This window comes from Mustelus asterias, chromosome 18, assembly GCF_964213995.1.
Source record: "Mustelus asterias chromosome 18, sMusAst1.hap1.1, whole genome shotgun sequence".
Lineage (NCBI taxonomy): Eukaryota > Metazoa > Chordata > Chondrichthyes > Carcharhiniformes > Triakidae > Mustelus > Mustelus asterias.
The window spans coordinates 13352932-13373636 of NC_135818.1; the positions used below are offsets into that span (position 1 = coordinate 13352932).

A 20705-nucleotide genomic window follows, 5' to 3' on the forward strand; every position below is an offset into this window, starting at 1 on the left:
AGCTGTATTAATAAATAGCAAGAGGTATATTAATAATGAAATAAAATTGATAATTGAATTAATGAAAGCAGCATTATAAGGAGGAGCAGAGCCATTTATAAGTGGGGGAACAGTGGTTAGCACAGCTGCCTCACAGCGCCAGGGAACCGGGTTCGATTCCCGGCTTGGGGCACTGTCTGTGTGGAGTTTGCACATTCTCCCTGTGTCTGCGTTGTTTCCTCTCACAGTCCAAAGATGTGCAGGTCCGGTGGATTGGCCATGCTTTATGCCCCTTAATGTTGGGGGGACTCGCTAGGGTAAATGCATGGGGTTATGGGGATAGGGCCTGGGTGGGGTTGTGGTCAGTGCGGACTCAATGGGCCGAATTGCCTCCTTCTGCTATGTAGGATTCTATGATTCTATAACATGTCAAAAGCATCACCTAAAATGGATACGTCCATAGAGAAAACTATGATTATTTTTTATGGCAAGTGGTATAGAACATAACTGTCAAGATATAACAGTAAGCATCTATATAACTTTAGTAAGACCACATTTAGAATGTTATGGACAATAAAAAGACTCCACACTAAAGGGAGAGTTTTGAGGCAACGGAGAAGACACAGTGCAAATTTCCTGGATCCTGCCTGGGGTGAGAATATATGAGGAGAGTTAACAAATTGAAAAATTAGGGCTATTTTAAATAAATAGAGGAGATTCTGAGGTGATATAGGTATTTAAAATTTTGAAGAGATAGAAGTATACAACAACAGGCTGTTTCCAGTGATTGAAAGTTCTGGAAATAGGAGGCATACGTTCGAATGTAAGAGATTTGGGACAGGTTAATATGGTACGACAGGTGAATTGGGTAGTTAAAAAGGCACGCAGAACACTTGCCTTTATCAGTTGTGGCATAGATTATAAGAGCAGGGAGATTATGTTGGAGCTGTACAAAACTTTGGCTAGGCCACAGCTGGAGTACTGTGTGCAGTTCTGGTCACTTCACTATAGGAAGGATGTGATTGCACTGGAGAGGGTGCAGAGGAGATACACCAGGATGTTGCCTGGGATGGAACATTTGAACTCGAAGGAGAGACTGATAGGCTTGGCTTATTTTCTTTAGAGCAGAGAAGGTTGAGGGGGGACATGATTGAGGTGTATAACATTATGAGAGGTATGGACAAGGTGAAGAGGAAGCAGCTGTTCCCCTTGGTTCAGGGGGTCAATAACAAGGTGGCGCAGTTTTAGGATAAGGGGCAAGAGATTCAGAGACCGTTTGACAAAACAAAATCACTCAAGGGTGGTGAGAATCTGGAATGCACTGCCAGGGAAGGTTGTGGAGGCTGGAAACCTTACAACCTTTAACAAGTGTTTGGATGAGCACTCTGTTTCTCTCTCCACAGCTTCTGCCTGACCCGCTGAGAAAAATATTTCATTTCTGTCACAACCACCTTTCTTTGACTGGAATTTTCCTAAAAAATGGCAGTGTGTCAGGTTTTGACTGAAAACAAGTATGTTTCTCGCCAGAAAAACAGGGAGGTTTTCACTCCAGACCTCTGACACTTTATAAGAAAAATGCAAGGGGATGGGGTGTATTTTTCTGGTGGGGCGGAGCCTGATAGAGCCGCAAGGCTAACTCCACAGAGATTGGAAGGACACCTAAGTTTATTTATTAGTGTCACAAGTAGGCTTATATTAACACTGCAGTGAAGTCATAGTGAAAATCCCCTCGTCGCCACACTCCGGCGCCTGTTTGGGTACAGTGAGGGAGAATTTAGCATAGCCAATGCACCTAACCAGTACATCTTTGGACTGTGGGAGGAAACCGGAGCTCCTGGAGGAAACCCACACAGTCATGGGGAGGACATGCAAACTCCACACAGTGACCCAAGCCGGGAATCGAACCCAGGTCTCTAGCTGTGTGTGTGCGTGCGTGCGTGCTGAAATATTCTCTTTAATGAGATTCAAAAATTGACAAAATAATTAAACAAAAGAGAAGCAAGGTGAGTTGGAGTCTAATCTGGTACAGAAAGAGAAATAAAGAGAGGAAAGGCGACTGCACAGAGATTGGAAGGGCACCTCAATCTCAGAGTAATGTTAAAGATCCCTCCTCCCCAACAACGGACATTGGAATCCCCAGCAGACAAGGAACATGCCCCCAACCCTCGAGCACAGAGACCAACAACACGCTTCTTCTGCGAGTGAACCTGGTTACATTGATGGCAGGGATGGGGAAGATGAGATCTCTCTGCCACAAATCCCATTATGGCCCTCTCGCAAGAGTTTGCATTCATAATGGGATTCGTGCCTGCAATGAACAAGCACTTAGAGTACCAGCCTATTTCTCGTGCTCCTCATTCAGTCCTCATAATGGTTTCATCAAACTTACTGTTAACCATGTTGAAAAGAGAGGAAAAATAATCATCACAATTAATTTAATGCTATTTTTCAACTGTAGGCTAAGGTTGAGACTCCCAATGGTTTCCACTTGGAGTTCTTTTGTCATCGCATTATCTTTCTTGTCACAGAGGTTTGTATTGTATTACTTGAGTATATTGAAGTCTTGGTGACTGCAAGTTTATACTTCACTCCATCCCCAAATTGAAATATTAGCATCACAACAGTGGGAGCTGTCATTTATATTGCACCTTTGACGTATTGAAACATCTCCAGATGCTTCACAGAAGAATTACCAATCAAACTTTTTCACAGAAGCACATCAGATAGTCAAATGTATGACCAAATGTTTGGTTAAAGAGAATCTGAAAAGACAAGAGGTGGCGAGGTATTGGGAATGAATTCCGGAGCTTAGGGCCAAGGCAGCCTAATGCTTGGCTGCCAATGTTGTAGCGATGGAAATCCAGAATTATCGAATATTTTGGTAATTCTACTGATATTTGTGAGAGAAAATGTTCAGACATCCCACTTTGACATGATCATGATTTAAAAATATGATGTCAGCAACGCTGCAGTTAGTACTCTGCATTGTTCTTTGTGCATCAGACTTTTGATCATTTTACCCCCTCTTCTGTCTAGGGCTGCGATATACTAGTACTAAAGCTAGCTGCCTGGCGATGTGCACAAGTGGGTTGAGATGTGATACCCCCTGATGTGCTCTTATGAGAAGGTGCTATGCAGCGCCTCACCAAAGTGGCGTTGCTGAGATGAGAAATTTATGGCAGAATGTGGCTAATGGACCTCATTTCACCTCTAATAATTGACTGTATTTAGCTAATCTGTCATAACATCTACTTTTAAAAGCATAGTTTCAGACAGGATTTGAAGATGATCTGCAAGAGTAAAAGTAATTCTATTCAAAGTTGGATTTATGACACATTCTTGTACCTTTTTTTTGGATTGGGCAGAAAATCTAATTCTCCTTATTACCACATCTCAGCAATAAAGTTTTGATCAAGGATTCATGTTTTTCATAGAATCATAGAATCCCTTCAAAGCAGAAAGAGGCCATTTGGCCCATTGAACCTGCACCGACAACAATCCCACCCAGGCCCGATCGCCATAACCCCACATATTTACCCTGCTAAACCCTCTGACACTAAGGGACAGTTTAATAAGGCCAATCCATCTAACACTTCCGTAGCTAAACTTAATCCTCTTAATACATTTGGGTACCAGCTGAGCTGGTTAACGTTAATACAAGTAAAATCCTCAGCATCAACAGCATGTAATTTTAATAACTATCTGTTAATATCTTAAATTGACTATTTTTCTGGTTATACATTGATTTGTAGTGCATTTTATATTTACGTTAATCTTTGGTCAAATTGAAAACAAACTGGAGCAACTCAAAGAGCGGGTGTTACAGTTTTCTGATTAAAGTGACAAAATCTATTCTATTACAATGAACTTGACAGTGTCACTTTATATAAAGATACTTTGTTAGGGATGACCTGTGCAAATAAATGGCTAGTAAACATGACCGGAACAGTATTGTTCATACTGTTTATTGACTGAGTTGTTAATGCCTATCTTGCTTACACCTGTCTTGCTGTGCCAGCCCAAACAACTGATGAGACGGTTACTTTTCGTCGTGAACGCAGTACGTTCAGGCGCCAAGCCGTACGGCGACGGCACAATGCGGGGAGTAACCCCACCCCTCCAGCCTCGCTCATTGGATCACCTCTCAGGTATGACATCAAATGACCATGCCAACTGCATGCCACAAGTATCTCTTGCATTCTGCTATTTCCTCAGCTGTTTTTGAAAACCAAAGCATGTTCTGTGCCTTTAGGCTGTTGCTGCATGACTTCATAAGCATGTTGGCTTGATGAAAGCGCATGTTGTCCTCTGCTTTGTGCATAAAGTTTTGATGTTGCAGATCTTGGACCAAGATTTCGCTTCTCCATTTTAAAACTGTCCCTATCTTGTCTTTGTTGTGATGCCCATCGAATGAATTGGAAAAGTAAATCCTTTGTGCGTACACTACAAGTTAGGCATTGTTAGTGTGGTTTTTCAATTCATAGTTGACTAAAATCTGCAAACCATTACCTTTTTTCTGCCCGTCTTCAGAAATGCAGTATACTGTACATGAGTTCAAGCACTTAAAAAAAAAAATCAAGTCTGCCCAAGTACTTGATAAATTCTGATGAGTAATGAGTTTTTATTTAAAACTCAGATTTTATCAGTTCAGAATCTTGACTCTACACCTTTTAAAATTTTGTTGCCAAAATGATGTTGCTTCCCTGTTTTTTGTATGAATTGTTCCAATGGAAGAAGTCGTGAGTTGGAACAGGAGCAGGCTGTGATTCAACCCAAGATGAGATCGGTGGAACGGTCCATTTTGCCAAAGGGGAGCAGCATAAATTTGACAAAATAGAAGGTGTGTTTTCAGGATTATAAACCTTTAAACGTTAGTGTTTAATAAAGGATCTATCCACTGCTCAGAATTGTAAATATTTGCTATTTAACTTAGGGAAAGTGTGATGTCACCATGACCACTGAGTGGCTCCAAGTAAATGATTTTCCAGTAAATGACCTGTGACAAAGGTTAATATGTAATTTATACCCATTTACATGAAAACAAAAATTACCACTAATTATGTGTTACTATGTGGATGACAGCTGCAGGAAACTCTGGAGCAAAACCTTTTTTAATTTCAACAATTGTTAAGAAATGTGCAAATTATGCAATCTGTGAAAATCTAGCTATTTTCACCATCTCATTCTCCCTCCTCAATGATACTGGCAGCCCTCTGGTACCTCTCCCAAGTGACATCTGCAAGGTTGGACAATGAATCTGTGCAGACTGTTTAACTTTTAAAACTTAGTTGTGATGTCTTTCAAACAGAAAATGCTGGAAACACACAGGAAGTCAGGCAGCATCTGAGGCGTGAGAAGCAGAACTAATATTTTCAGATCAATGGCTGTTCCTCAGAACAGGAAGATTTGAATAGCCTTTAAGCAAGTATAGAGCCAGGGGAAAGGAGGGCAAGGAATGAACAAGAAGTAAATGCCTGTGACAGCGAAACAATCCTGTTTTCACTTGACACCCACATGCTTACTTTCCAGAGGAGATCACTTAAGTAGTCATCAGGAGTGGAAACCATGTCAATAATTTTCCACCCGCCAAACTTCCAGCTAAATTATTACTCCTCTGGCTGACATTAACTAAGTACAGTCAGGCAATTAAACATGCGACTTTAGGATCTGTGTCGCTTAGTTCTACACCTGTTGATGTTTTTGCCCACTAATTAATTCAAGAGAGCTACATGGCCTAGCCGTTTGCTTATCATCACAGATTTCCCCTCCATCCCATTTATTCTTTACGCCATACACCATTCCTAGCAGTAAAGTGCAACCTCTGAAAGCTTCACCAGTACATCCCTGTAACTGGCATTTAAGAGTTGGAGAAGTGAGAAAAATAAAGATTACTTGCGTGTAGTTTTATTTCCCTTCACCATTTCTCCAAGTGGTCTGGCTAAGACTCAGACTTGCTATCACTATCCACGGCCAACCACTTTCAGCAAAACATCTGGCACAGTTTTATGAAATGAAAGTCGCCACAGTCCCCGAGGATCATAGGTTGCTCTCCCCTTCAGAGAAAGAGCTGACTGGTGATGATTTAACCTTAGGGTCACCACACCTCAGGTGAAGGGCAAGGTTGAGAAGGCAGGGCCTTCATGGATAACCTCAGCTGATACAGGGATTGAACCTGTGCTATGGGCATTGCTCTATATCATGAACCAGCTGTCCAGCCAATGGAGCTAACCAACCCCCCGATATATATAATATGCCTGTTACCTCATGGCCACATTCTTTGTTTAACAGAGACATTTTAGATTTTGTAGCCAAAGTAAAACAAGTGGTCAATCTTCTTTTGATGTAAGCAGAGCAACAATTGCAATCTTGAAGCTGGATCATTTTAAGCTTTTCAGTATCCCCCTTTTTAATCTGAAAGCTCTCGGATTTGTTCTGACATGTGTTAACAAAGATTACGTGTACAAGACAATTATCAAACGACAGATTTGTACCGTTTAAGTAGTGTTGCGCATAATTTTATCCAACATATTCACTTTATGGCTATTATTTTACAATTAATGGCTGCCTTGGAGCAGTTACATCAAACAAAATTTGTTTTGAGTTAATAAGATTGATGAGGGGGCTTGATACAGATCTTCAAGTTAATACAATTGAAGTAACCAAGATTTGTAACAAGGCGGATGTTATAGAACTGGAGAATGTAAGTGCAAAATTTAAAACTGAACGGAATTAAAGATGCGCAATCGACTTCCAGATAAGCTATCTTCAGATTAATTATCCTTTTTATAAGGTAGCTGGATGGATATCTGCTGAGGGGAGGATAGAGATTTAGAGACACGTTAGCAGCTTGATTTTAATTTTAGAGAGGATAAGAGATAGAACGTGAAGTTCTTTAAAATAGAAGCTCAACTGTGGAGACAATGCTCAGATGCGTGATGTAAAGAGTAGGCAGAACTAGCTTGAAGGACCAAATGTCCCTTTCTCACTACCAGTTTCCATATCTTAGTGGAAAACACACAAGAATGCAAGAAATAGAAGCAGTAGTAGGCCACCAGGCCCTTCAAGCCCCACAGTTCAATATGATTTAGTCTGATCTATGCCAGCCTCAACTCCTTTTCTGTGCAATTTCCCCATAGCTCTCTATTTGATCTATCAAATATTTATCCACCTTCACGTTAAATACTTCTAATGATCCAGCCTCCACCACCCTCTGGGGCAGAGAATCCCAGACATTCGCCATCCTCTGCGAGAAGGAATTTCTAGCACCTCAGTTTTAAATGACCGGCCCTTTATCTTGTAGCTATGTCCTCTTGTTCGAGACTCTCCCACTAGTGAAAACATCTCACCATCTACCGTCAAGCCCCCCTCAGGATCTTGTACGTTTGAATAAGGTCACTCCTCACTCTTCTAAACTCCAAAGAATACAGACGCAGACTATTTAGTCTCTCTTGATGGGACAACCTACTCATCCCAGGAATTAGCCTGGTGAATCTCCTTTGGACTGCTTTCAATGTTACTATATCCTTTTTAAGGTAAAGGGACCAAAACTGTACGCAGTATTCCAGGTGAGGCCTCACCAACACCATGTACAACTGCAACAAAATATGCCTATTTTTAAATTCCAACCCCATTGCAATAAAAAACAAAATGCCGTTTGCCGCCTTAACTACACGTTGCACCTGCTTGCTAGCTTTTTGTGATTCGTGCACTAGAACCCCTCGATCCCTCTTCACTTCACTTATCTGTAGTCTCTCTCCATTTAGATAATACTCTTGCTTTTTGCATTCCTCCTACCAAAGTGCATTACCTCACATTCCCCCTCATTAAACTCCATTTGCAAGGTTTTCACCCTTTATACTCTATACAGTAGAATGGAATTCACTACGGATCTACTTAATCCTTCATAGACTTTGTTACATCACCGTGCTTCTCCCCATTAAAATCACTTCTAAAGTTAATCAGAACAGTGTAATTTAGCCACACTCAATATCTTTAGTCTTAAAAATGGAAGTTCAAGGAGGTGGGAAACAATTTTATCAAAAGAATGTTCCTTTCCATGAAACACCTTTCCAAATATCAGGATGTTGCTACCTATTCTGGACAATCTTGAAGCTAGAAAAACTTGGAAAAACTGGTCAACTTATTTTTTTAAATCCTCCTTCATAGTGAGGTAATTTTCCCAAATATTTATAAAGGGAATTATATTGGGTTGTAACTCTTGAATCATTTTAATTGAACGATTCAGAGAACAGTAAATTGGTCTGACACAACATCCTGCAAATTTCTCCCCTGACTGCAAGCAGCATGATTTGATGCCCAAATACCAGAATTTTACATCGGAAAACCTAGAGACAGTAGAAATGGCGGCTTCGGAGATAACAAAAGTCACGAATTAGTGATGATCATCTGAAAAATATTCAGATTATTTAATTCATAACACTTAATTTAAATGAAGATAATAATCTAGATAGATAATGTTTTGATAAGATAAATATTGAAAACAATAATAAAAAACAGGAAAGGACCAGTTAGTTCATCAAACTTTTCCTGTGCAGCCGATAAGCACAATTAACCCCCAACTGATGGCACCCACTCGATCACGCAATCCCTGGAAAAGATGAAACAGATTTACTGAAGCTGCATATAATCATAAATCATCTCAAAACTATGCAGAGTATTTTTTAGGAAATGACACCTTTTGAGTCAAAGAATGGCAAAAGCTCAGCTAACAGTTAGTACATGCGGTGAAACTTGATCAAGGTTCAAGTAGACAGTACAGTACTTATTTCTGTGTGCTTGTACATTATGTATCAGAAGTCTGCTATTCCTGATTGATGTTGCATGAATATATTTCTTACTCATACTTGTCTTACTATTAATGGAATAAGCTTTAGCAGAGAAGCATATTTTTTAACAAAATCTAGGTATAAGCAATGAGCATTTAATAAGGAAACCAGTGCCATTGTAGTTTTGGGAGATGGTTCTTGTATTTTTTTATTCATTCACTGGATGTGGGCATCGCTGGCAGGGCCAGCATTTATTGCCCGTCCCTAACTGTTGTCCATTTCAGAGGGCAGTTGAGAGTCAACCACATTGCTGTGGGTCTGGAGTCACATGTAGGCCAGACCGGGTAAGGATGGCAGATTTCCTTCCCTAAAAGACATTAGTCATTGGAGTATAAGATACGTTATCCAGAATCCTGCCTCACATGTACCAAGGGTGCTTAAGCTCCGTTTATCCTCTGTATAATCTGCTGTTCAGGGCCCCATGCAATTTAAAGCTTAATTAATCCTTAATCTTCTCGCTAGCTTTTACAGTTCACATTTGGGGGCAAATTAGTTTACATGATGCCCATACTATTTATATTACAGCATACAAAATGTTACACCAGATTTTCTTGTAATGCAAATTTTGCATTTTTGAAATATTTCAGTTGTTGCTTTAATTAAGACTCTGAAAAATTGTAATCCAAAAGACTCATTCATTCTTATATGGCTGTTGTTCTTATACTGGCCTCTCTGATTACAAGGCATCTCCTGGAACTTCACAATGCAATATCAGCTTTTGTGTTCTCCTTTTTGTTCCACCATCCATTCAGTGCATAGGATTTGTGCTATGACGTTACACCCAAAACATTTTAACTTGTAGCTGCAAAACAACCATAAAGGGCCAAATGGGGGATAAATGCAACATCATATATATTTGTATTTTATCGTGGGTGTAACTGCGACAGCAACAACTGCTGACTTGGTGGATGTTGGCCCATTGTCTGAAAGCAGTTTGCTGCTTGAAAATTTCTCTGCTTTGTGCTTTCTTATTGAAACTCTTCGCGATGATTCATTTGATGGGTTGTTTTCTTTGCTTTTGCAAGACTGCATGAACAACCCAAATATGAACTCTTAGTGTGCTTTTGTGGTCCCATGCTAATCAGTGCATGATCAATTCTGTTCGGTTAGATCAATGTCTTCTCTCATTGTCTTTTTTGATGTGATGTCTTCGTATTCACTCTTTTTTTTTACTGTAGCCTTCAAGATAGTCAGCCATCTACTTCTCAGATCAAAATCCAGTCCCGACCCCCGTCACAGGCTGCTGTACTTAGCGCTAGCGCCTCCCTACTGGTCAGGAATGGAAGTGTCCACCTGGAAGCATCACATGACAATGCCTCTGCTGTTGGTGGCTGCAGTTTACAGGATGGGTTTGGTAGGCAGCCTGGAAGACTTACCCAAGTTATTCATTATGAGTATTAAGTCCTCTTATCAGTAAAGAGATAGTATTCCTTTTGGCGAATCACAATGGCCGATTCAAATCAAAATTAAAATCTGCAATATTACTTAAATTGCATGTGCTCAAACTCTTTCCCAACACCTCAGAAGAAGCAGTTGGCATTGGCGCCAGATGTATGTGTCCACCAAAAGGGCACTAGTTTGCCCAAATTAATGTGTCATGCAATAAGTAAATTTTATTTTTGGGTGCAAAATTCAACCCACTTTTTTTTAAAGGATGTACTGTCTCTTTAAACTTGCCACTTTTTAGTTCCTTCGAGCTTAAAAAAGATGATGCTGCTTTGAATATTTACCAGCTCAAGCTTATGCTTGAAGATTGAGTGCAGTGACCTTCAGAACAAAAAAGCCTATATTTTGGTTTGTATTTCTTGTCCTTGGATTTTGCTGGGATCAGCTACATTGAATACCTATGACATTTTCTGCACAAAGTACATACGGGATGGCTGCAATTCAGCGGAAATGAAAGTAAAATTTAAAAAAGACATTTCAGTCTTTGAACAATTGTCAGGAATGGTATGAATTTAAATGTTGAGATGAACAATTTGTGTAAAGATAGTGAGCCACATCATCTTTTCTAAGAAAATGGTGGAATCTTCATTCTTGTCAGAAATTGTTTGTGTTTATTTTTCTATGTTTCTGAGCTGCTTAAATGCTCGCACATGAGATAAAAATCTGGTTTGAAGGATTGTTACAGGATGGCATGGTGGCGCAGTGATTAGCACTGCTGCCTCACAGTGCTAGGGATCCGGGTTCGATTGCCAGCTTGGGTCGCTGTCTGTGTGGAGTTTGCACGTTCTCCCTGTGTCAGCGTGGGTTTCATCCGGGTGCTCCGGTTTCCTCCTACAGTTCAAAGATGCGCAGGTTAGGTGCATTGACCATGCTAAATTCTCCTTCAGTGTCACTGAACAGCCGCCAGAGTGTGGCGACTAGGGGATTTTCACAATAACTTCATTGAAGTGTTAATGTAAGCCTACTTATGACAAATAAATAGACTTTAAATAAACTTGACTTTGTTACAATCAGTAAAAGCAAAAAGAAAATGCACTTCTTGAAGCGACTGATCTTATTGTTTTGTTGCTTTGGGGTGGTATCCACATTTAAAATTAGTTCTTGATTAGGACCTTCTTTGTTACAACCTGTGTAACCTGTGATACAAGTGTATCACAGCTTGGTATGGCTCCTGCTCTGTCCAAGACCACAAGGAACTACAAAAGGTCTTGAATGTAGCCCAATCCATCACACGAACCAGTGTCCCATCCATTGACTCTGTCTACGCTTCCCGCTGCCTAGGCAAAGCAGCCAGCATAATTAAAGACCCCACGCACCCCGAACATTCTCTCTTCCACCTTCTTCCTTTGGGAAAAAGATACAAAAGTCTGAGGTCACGGACCAACCTACTCAAGAACAGCTTCTTCTCTGCTGCCATCAGACTTTGAATGGACTTACCTTGCATTAGGTTGATCTTTCTCTACACCCTAACTATGACTGTAACACTACATTCTGCACTCTCTCCTTTCCTTCTCTCTGAATGGTATGCTTTGTCTACAGCGCGCAAGAAACAATACTTTTCACTGTATGCTAATACATGTGACAATAAATCAAATCAAATTATTTCAGATGAAGTATCAATTCAGTTTCAGGGCTCCAATATCTCCCCAGCTTCCCTGAACTAACCTCATTGAAAAAACGGATTATTTGGTCACCATCACATTGCTATTTGAGGGATCTTGCTGTATGCAAATTGGTTATGCATTTCCTACTCTTCAAAATTACTTTGTTGGTTGTAACTGTCTTCTTAAACCGCTCTCCACCGTCTCCTCCACCCTCACCTACAAAGTGCGAGGAATTCATGAACTTCATTGTCACTAAGATCGAGACCATCCAAACAGTTGCTCTGCCACATCTCTTCCTTGCCCTTCTACTCGCTCACTGGGTCAAACTTCCTCTAATGTTCTCCCTACCCAAGCTCTAGACTTGAATCTTTCTCTTGTTTTTCTGCTATTTGCCCTTCTGCCCTCTTTGAGCTCAGCATGTCCATGCTATCCATTTTATGCCACCCCAACTCTTAAAAGTTCCCCTCCTGCCCCGCGCCCCCCCCCTTTTTTTTTAGCTAATACTGTTAACGGTTCTCTGTCATCAAGTATTGTGTCTCTCTCCTTGTCATTATCACTCCTTTCCTCAAAAGGAACAGACCTTTGATACAACACATCTCCAACCTTCCCTCCCTGTCCAAAATCCTGGACCGTGTTGTCACCCTCCATAATTCAATCTTTCCATCCCTCCAATCAGGTTTTCGCTCCGTCATGGTACTGAAATGGCTCTTATCAAGTCCAATTGATATCTTGCTTGACTGTGACAAAGGTAAACCACCCCTCACCCTGCTCGATGTGTCTACCGTCTTTAATGGTGTTAATTATAACATCCTCCTCCAATGCTTCTTCACTGTTATCCAGTTGGATGGGACTGCTCTCGCCTGGTTCCATTCTTACCTAACTAGCTGGAGTATTACTTGCAATGGCAGCTCTTCCTGCTCCCACACCATTAGCCCTCCACTCCCCCGGGATCGATATTTAAACCTCTCCTACTTCTTACTACATGCTGCCTCTTGCTGACATTGTCCAAAATCACAGTGCTAATTTTCACATGTACACTGACAACATGCAGCTAGCCTCGCCACCACCATCACCTCTCTTGACTACTTCCTTGTTGTTAACTTATCAGACTACTTGTCCAACATTCTGTACTGGACAAGCAGAAATTTCTCCCAATTAGATATTGGGAAGACTGAAGCCGTGGCTTTTGGTCCCTGCTCCAAACTCTGTTCCCTAGCTATCGACTCATAATTCTCCCTGACCACTGTCCTTTGAGAAATCAGATAGTTTGCTGTCATGTTGATCCAGAGATGAACTTCTGATATATTTACACCATCACTAAAACCGCCTGTATCCACGTCCATTGCATTGACTGACTACACCCTTGTCTCAGCTAATCTACCATTGAAACCCTCATTCATGCCTTTGGCACTTCTAGACTTGACTTTTGCAATGCACTCCTGACTCGCCTCCCATATTCTACCTTTTGCAATCTCGAGGTCATCTAAAATTCTGTTGCCTGGAACCTAACTCGCACCACGTGCCATCCATCTATGCTCGTGATCTCCTTTGGTTCCTGGTCAAGCAACATCTTAATTTTAAGATTTTTATTCTTGTTTTCAAATTTCTCACGGCTTCACTCCTCCTTATCTCTGTAATATCTTCCAGTCCCACATCCATTTCAGGGTTGGACATAGCGCCCATCTAAATATGGCCTCTAGTGTATCCCCGAATTTACTCGTTCCACTGGGTGGTCACACCTTCAGCTACCAGGTCCTAAGCTTTGGAGTTCCGTCCTTGCACTTCTCCACTTCCCTGCCTCACTTTCCTCTTCCAAACACTCCTTAAAACCTACCTCTTTTACCAAGCTTTTGGTCACCTGACCTAATATCTCCTTATATGGATCGGTGTGCCTTTTATTTTATAAAGCTGCTCTGAAGTGCTTTAGGACATTTTATTACGTTAAAGATAAACATAAGTTGTTGGTGTAAAGCACTTTGGGACATCCTGGAACATGCTGGATAATGCAAGTGTTTCTATCAGTTGACCTACGTATAACAAAAATTCATTGCTGTTGCATGACATTGCATTGTCTTACCAATGATTATTACATTTGTTGAATACTAGGATCTTGGACTCTATTATAGAAAATAAAGTCAGAAAATGCTGGAAATACTCAGCAGGTCAGGAGAGAGGAACAGAATTAGCGTTTCAGGTTGATGACCACGGTGGTTAGCACTGCTGCCTCACAGCGCCAGGGACCCGTGTTCGATTCCCGGCTTGGGTAACTGTCTGTGTGGAGTCTGCACGTTCTCCCCGTGTCTGCTTGGGTTTCCTCCGGGTGTTCCGGTTTCCTCCCACAGTCCGAAAGACATGCTGGTTAGGTGCATTGGCCATGCTAAATTCTCCCTCAGTGCACCCGAACAGGAGTGTGGCGACTGGGGGATTTTCACAGTAACTTCGTTGCAGTGTTAATGTATGTCTACTTGTGACTAATAAATGAATAAACGTTTTAAACTTTCATCAGTAAAGGTTCGAAATGTAATAGGTTTTGAGCAAGGGAAAAAGAACAATAGGAGAAAGTCTGTGATAGGGTTAGAAACAGGATAGATTAAATGACCGAAGAGTCGGTTGCGCAGGGACAAAAGGAGTGGTAATGGCCGAAGAAAAGAAACAAAAGAAAACCTTTGGAACAGTGGGTGCCTCTGCAGACTGGCTAGGCTAAACAAGAGGTGGTGGTGGTGTTTGGCACCTAAGAGTCAGGATAGGTAGAATCATGGAGATGCGCTTAATCTAAACTTAGGGGTCATTATGATAAATGTAAGAACTTACCCTTAAAGACGTACTTATTTAAACATGTATCAAAAAATCATAAATTTAACAATAGTGAAGGATAAACTAAGTAAAAATATTTTTAAAGTCTCTGATCAAGGGGATGGATGTTTGGGAGAATATGAAGAGTTTACACCTGATCAGGAGGAAAGGAGATGATGTGATAATATACCCTGTATATAAATTCCAATAAAATAAAACCAAAATGCTGCGGATGTTGGAAATCTGAAACAAAACCAAAGCACATTGGACTCGAATTGGACTCGAAACATTAACTCTGTTTCTCTCTCCACAGACGCTGCCAGACCTGCTGAGTTTTTCCAATATTTTCTGTTTCTTTTATAAATTCCAGTATTGTGGCACAAGCACGGAGGTAATGCAAAATTAAAAGGCAAATACAAAGTTACTTAGCTGGAATTAATCAGTAGTAACAGATATAATTGTTATTGAAGGTATGCTGTAGACCTCCAAACCAGGGTGAAAGTCTTGATCTGGAACTTGGCCGAGAGAAGGAAGGCATCGAGTAAGGGGCCAATTATAATAATCGGAGATTTTAACTACAGTAATTAGGAACTGTTTGTGACAGAACCAGCATTACCATCCCACATCTTGATGACCGTAACATTACTAAGCAGAACATTAACAAATACCCAGTTATTATGCAACTCCACTCCCACACCAATAGCTTTGACTCAGTGGCTTCCAGTCAGGTCCCTTGGAAATGCTTGCAGCACTCATCGTTTAAATAATATTACTCATTCAGTTATAGCAAAATACTGCGGATGCTAGAATCTGAAACAAAAACAGAAAATGCTGGAAAATCTCAACAGGTCTGACAGCATCTGTGGAGAGAGAATGGAGCCTACGTTTCGAGTCAGAGCTCAAACAAAGAGTCATCCAAACTTGAAAACGTTGGCTCTGTTCTTTCTCCACAGATTCTGTCAGACCAGCTGAGGTTTTCCAGCATTTTCTACTCCTATTACTCATACTTTTTTTTAAGGTAAAATTAGTTTATCTTACTTCATGATTTAATTTGAAAGAATGATGGTGTTGCTTTGAAGCATGCCTGACTTAAGACTGAAAGTTTACACCTACCGTAGCCATTTTGCTTGTCACCAAATTTAAATCTCATTTATTTGCCGATCCTGGATATGATCATCAAGGTCTCCCTCAGTCACGTACTCCTTGTGTTTGCTCACCACTTAATTTTGCTTTGCCCTAGCATGGTGGCACAGTGGTTAGTACTGCTGCCTCAGTACCAGGGACCCAGGTTCGATTCCCGGCTTGGATCACTGTCTAAAGTTTAACGTTTGATTTATTAGTCACAACTAAGGCTTACATTAACACTGCAATGAAGTTACTGTGAAATTCCCCTAGTCTGTGCAGAGTCTGCACGTTCACCCGTGTCTGCGTGGGTTTCCTCTGACTGCTCCGGTTTCCTCCCACAGTCCAAAAGATGTGCTGATTAGGTGCATTGGCCATGCTAAGTTCTCCCTCAGTGTACCCGAACAGGCACCGGAGTGTGGCGAGTTGGGGATTTTCACAGTAACTTCATTGCAGTTTTAATGTAAGCCTATTTGTGACACCAATAAATAAAGTTAAAACTAGCCTGTGGCACAGTGGTATACAAATGCCATTTCTTGAGAGAAATTTTCCAAACAGAAAGCACAGCAGTTGGCTGTGGTATGTGGTTTTAAATTATTAATTAACCTGACCAGCAGAACCAGCTTGTGGTTCCCATCACTTGTTTAGTAATCAGATTTAATTGCGATAAGTCTGGTACCACAACTGTCAGCTGTACATTTTCTTTTGCTAGTGGGGTGAAGAAGAGAACAATTTGGCTTTTGAATCAGTCCAAGTAGTATCCTCAGTATCAGTTTTTTTTTGATGCAGTGCATTTTATGTATGAGCCGAATTTATTCCCACAACATATGAAAGTTTCCTCTAGTCATAATGTAATTGCTCTGCTTTTCTGGCAAGCTTGATCCCACACACGATGAATCGCATGAATCGAAGAGCAACCTCTTAAAGTAATTGTTGATGAAAATCACTTTTAAGATATTTATGTATCATAGAAATATCATAGAACCCTACAGTGCAGAAGGAGGCCAATTGGCCCATCGAGTCTGCACCGACCACAATCCCACCCAGGCCCTATCCCCATAACCCCATGCATTTGCCCTAGCTATCCCCCTGACACTAAAGGGCAATTTACCATGACCAATCCACCTCTCCTGCACGTTTCTGGACCGTGGGAAGAAACCGGAGGAAGCCCACACAGACATGGGGAGAACGTGCAAATTCCACACAGACAGTGTGGAATTTCCCAAGCTGGGAATCGAACCCAGGTCCCTGGCGCTGTGAGGCAATAGTGCTAACCACTGTGCCACCATGCCGCCCATCTTTTCCAGTTTCTGAGATTTTTGTCAGTATCACTGCTATATGTAATTTATATATTCAGATCATTTCAAGTGTCTATAATAAGAATATTATGATTGACTTATTTTTATGGATTGTGAGGCATGAAATGTGCGATTTATCCCTGAATTTCAAATTTATTACATTTCTGATTGTTTTGGTTTAAATAAGACTGAAATTTGCAAGTCTTTCTGGACTGCGAAAATTTCTACAGTGGTATGTTGCCCTTTTCTTTTTATTCGTTCACGGGATATGAGCATCGTTGGCTTAGCCAGAATTTACAATGCATCCCTAATTGCCTTTGAGTAGACAGTGGTGAGTTGCTGCCTTGAACTGCTGCAGTCCATGTGGTGTACGCACACCCACAGTGCTGTTAGGAAGGGAGTTTCAGGATTTTGACCCGGCGACACTGAAGAATTGGCAATATGTTTCCAAATCAGGATAGTGTGTGGCTTGGAGGTGTTCCCCTGCATCTGGTGCCTTTGTCCTTCTTGGTGATAGAGCTCACAGGCTTGGAAGGTGCTGGCAAAAGAGCCTTGGTGAGTTGCTGCAGTGCATCTTGTAGATAGTAGGCACCAACCAGTGAAGAGTTTTCCCTGATCCCATTTACTCCAGTTTTGCGAGGGCTCCTTACACCACACACAGTCAAATGCCACCTTGATATCAAGGGCAGTGACTCATGTCAACTCAAGTTCCCCTCTTTTGTCCATGTTTGACCAAGGTTGTAATGAGGTCAGGTGCAGAGTGATCCTGGCAGACGCCAAATTGAGCATCAGTGAGCAAGTTAATGCGAAGTGTCATGTGAGTGTACCTTTAAGAAAAGTATTTTTAAAAAATCATGCAGCTTACAGCTTCAGCGATGTCATTGGGAGGATGGAGCTAAACTGGCAGTCAGGTGTTAGGGCTTTCAGTTTTGTTTGTGGCAGTCAAGTGATGGGGTTTTTTTCCTTTGGGCTTTCAGTTTCATTTTGGGGAGTGTTGGAAACAGTTTAGCAGCGAGCTAAGAAGCAATCTCTCCCTCTCTCTCTCTCTCCCTCTCCCTGTTCGTCTCTTTGTTTGGTTCTGAAACTATTATCAGTTAGCTGAAGGAGAGGCTTATTGCCATCCTGCCTTAAAAAAGCTGTGTTTTGGGAAGCAGATTCGACTACAAACTCTTCTGAGTTTCTTCACGGGATTTTCAGCATTCAACGCAGGAGGCTGAATTCCTGTAACAAGTGGGCATTATCCTATGCTGTATTGTGTTTATTTGGAGGGTTTTGTGTATTGGATGTTGGCTTTGGTTGGAACACAGAGATATTTCCTTAAGAGTTATACATTATCGTGGTTGTTGTGTTTCTTGTTTGCAATTGTTAAAAGTTCTTGCTAAGTGTCTTACTACACATGTCAACAATATTCTTAATTAAACTTTGTTTTTGATAAAAGCTGCTCGTGGGTCAGTTGAATCATACCTGAAGTGAAACCTCGCATGCTCATCGTGGCCAAATTCAACTTAAAACATTACAGGTCAGGCGAGCTTCATAGAACACCTTGAAGTATCCAACCTGACTTGTAACAGAAGCAAGTGCCACTTGATAGCACTGTTGATGACCCTTTCCATCACTTTTCTGATGATCAAGCGTAGATTGAGGGGACAACAATTGGCTGGGTTGGATTTGGCCTGCTTTTTCTGTACAAGACATACTGGGCAATTTTCTGCATTGCGGGGGTGGGGGGGGGGGGGGGGCGGTGCGGTGGGGTGGTACCATTGTTGTAGCTGTACTGGAACAGCTTGATTATGGGTGCAGCAAGTTCTGGAGCACAAATCTTCAGTACAGTTGCCAGAAATAGTCTTTTCAGCTCTAAGGAGAAGAAGCCCAATTTCTCCTGTCTATCCACATAATCCGAATTCTTCATTCCTGTAACTATTTTATTAAATTGCTTCTATACCTTCTCCAAAGCCTCCATGTCCTTCCTAAAGTGTTGTGCCCAGGATTGGGCATAATAGTCCAGCTGGGGTTAAGTTTGTGTTTTTATGCAGTTTTTAAAATAATTTCCTGGCTTTAGTACTTAATGCCTCTGTATATAGTGCTTTGTTAACTGCTTTATTCATCTGTCCTCCACCTTCAAAGACGTGTGCCCAAACACTCCCAAGTGTCTATGCTCTTTCTTACCCTTAGAATTGTATCACTTAGCAAGTATGGTCTCTTCCTACCAAAGTGCATCACCTCATACTTGAATTTGATCTGTTATGTGTTTGCCCATTACAGCAGGTTACCTGTGCCCTCTTAAGGTCTAGTACTATCTTCCTGACTTGAGTGCAATTGATTATTAATCACTGCTGTAATTAGATAAGGTATGTTTGTGGTGTCAGTGCACTGTGGGGAACAGAGAAGGGGTTATTTAAGTTCTGTAAATGATCTCTGTAACTTAATATTAAAAATGAAAAATCCCATGTATAGGAAGTAGATACTATAAGGTGCTAGTTGTTTAATCTTTGCAATAGCAATATGTTTTTAACAGCCTCAAATCTTGAAGCAACAAAGCACTTTTCCATCAGGCTACCAGTGCCATTATTTTTAAAATCCTGAGTGGCAATAGCATGAAACTGGTTAAAGTGTAGGAAAATTGTGCTTACTATTGATTTTACTAAGGGCACAGCTATGATAATTACTTTCTAACGCAGTGGCATCAATCTCAATTGTTATGGTGGAATGGTCTGACATCCTAACACTTGATGTGAACCAGTCAGTAAACATTACTTGGATTTACTGGGCGGTAGCAGTTGGTATGCATGTTGTACGGTTTTTGGATGTATAAAGAGCGCAATGTGTCCTAATTTCTGGGCATGTGGTCCTGCATCTAATTTGTTCCGGTAATCTAACTGTCAGCATATTAGTCCCCACTGATTTTAGGCAGCTTGTTGGCAGGATGAATTTAAATATGCCAAGAGGGCCCTGCAACTATTTTGGGACTGTCCTGCAAACTGCATGAAAGACCAGGTGAAGAATGCACTCTGCAATCTCTGTGTTTGTTATTATACAGCAGCCTAAATAGCAGTCTTCAAAGCAAGCTGCTTAAAATATGGGTAGGAAGATAATTTTTTAACACTGTGGCCATCTTGTTCTGGCAGGAATCACCGATACCTGTGTGCGTATGCATACTGTCCCACACAAATCCAATGGGACCCTCAGAGAAGCAGCGACTGGGAATTATTCACTGAAAGATGCTGCCCTAGATGCAGAGGGCTATTCGCATATACCTTTCCATTCATTGTCTGTGTTTATGCTGTATCTATTAGTCTATGACCTCAATTACAGAGTTGATTCTGATCTCGCAGAACCTAATTTCACTGCCCTGCTGCCAATCCAGTTTTCAGGTTCATGGAGAGAATGCTGGATTGTGCACTTGCATCCGGACATGTATCTCCTTTTTCTTAACCATTAGATTTTAAATGGTTTGGGAGTGCCTTTAATGGGTTAACAAAACATTTTATCCTAACTCTGAGCAAGTTTCTGAAGTGTTCAGTAGATCCAGTGTTGAGGAATACTAGTTGAAGAAGCAGAAGTTGTAAAATATGTCCTGCAGCTCCAATAACTCTTAGAAAAGCAGATCTGCTCCTGGC

At 41.1% G+C, this 20705-nt stretch overlaps 1 protein-coding gene across 4 annotated transcripts in view; it reads left to right on the forward strand.

The window, feature by feature from the left end:
• The window catches only part of pcnx1 (pecanex 1), a 273657-nt gene that overhangs the window by 142112 nt on the left and 110840 nt on the right, over nt 1-20705 (forward strand). For 3 of the 4 annotated variants that reach the window (XM_078233420.1, XM_078233421.1, XM_078233422.1), the window contains exons 7-8: nt 3998-4127; nt 10004-10179. The exons of the other annotated variant lie outside the window; for it this stretch is intronic. In XM_078233420.1, coding sequence (XP_078089546.1) covers nt 3998-4127; nt 10004-10179 — 306 coding nt within the window. The remainder of the gene's footprint in view (nt 1-3997; nt 4128-10003; nt 10180-20705) is intronic. 4 annotated transcript variants of the gene reach the window in all.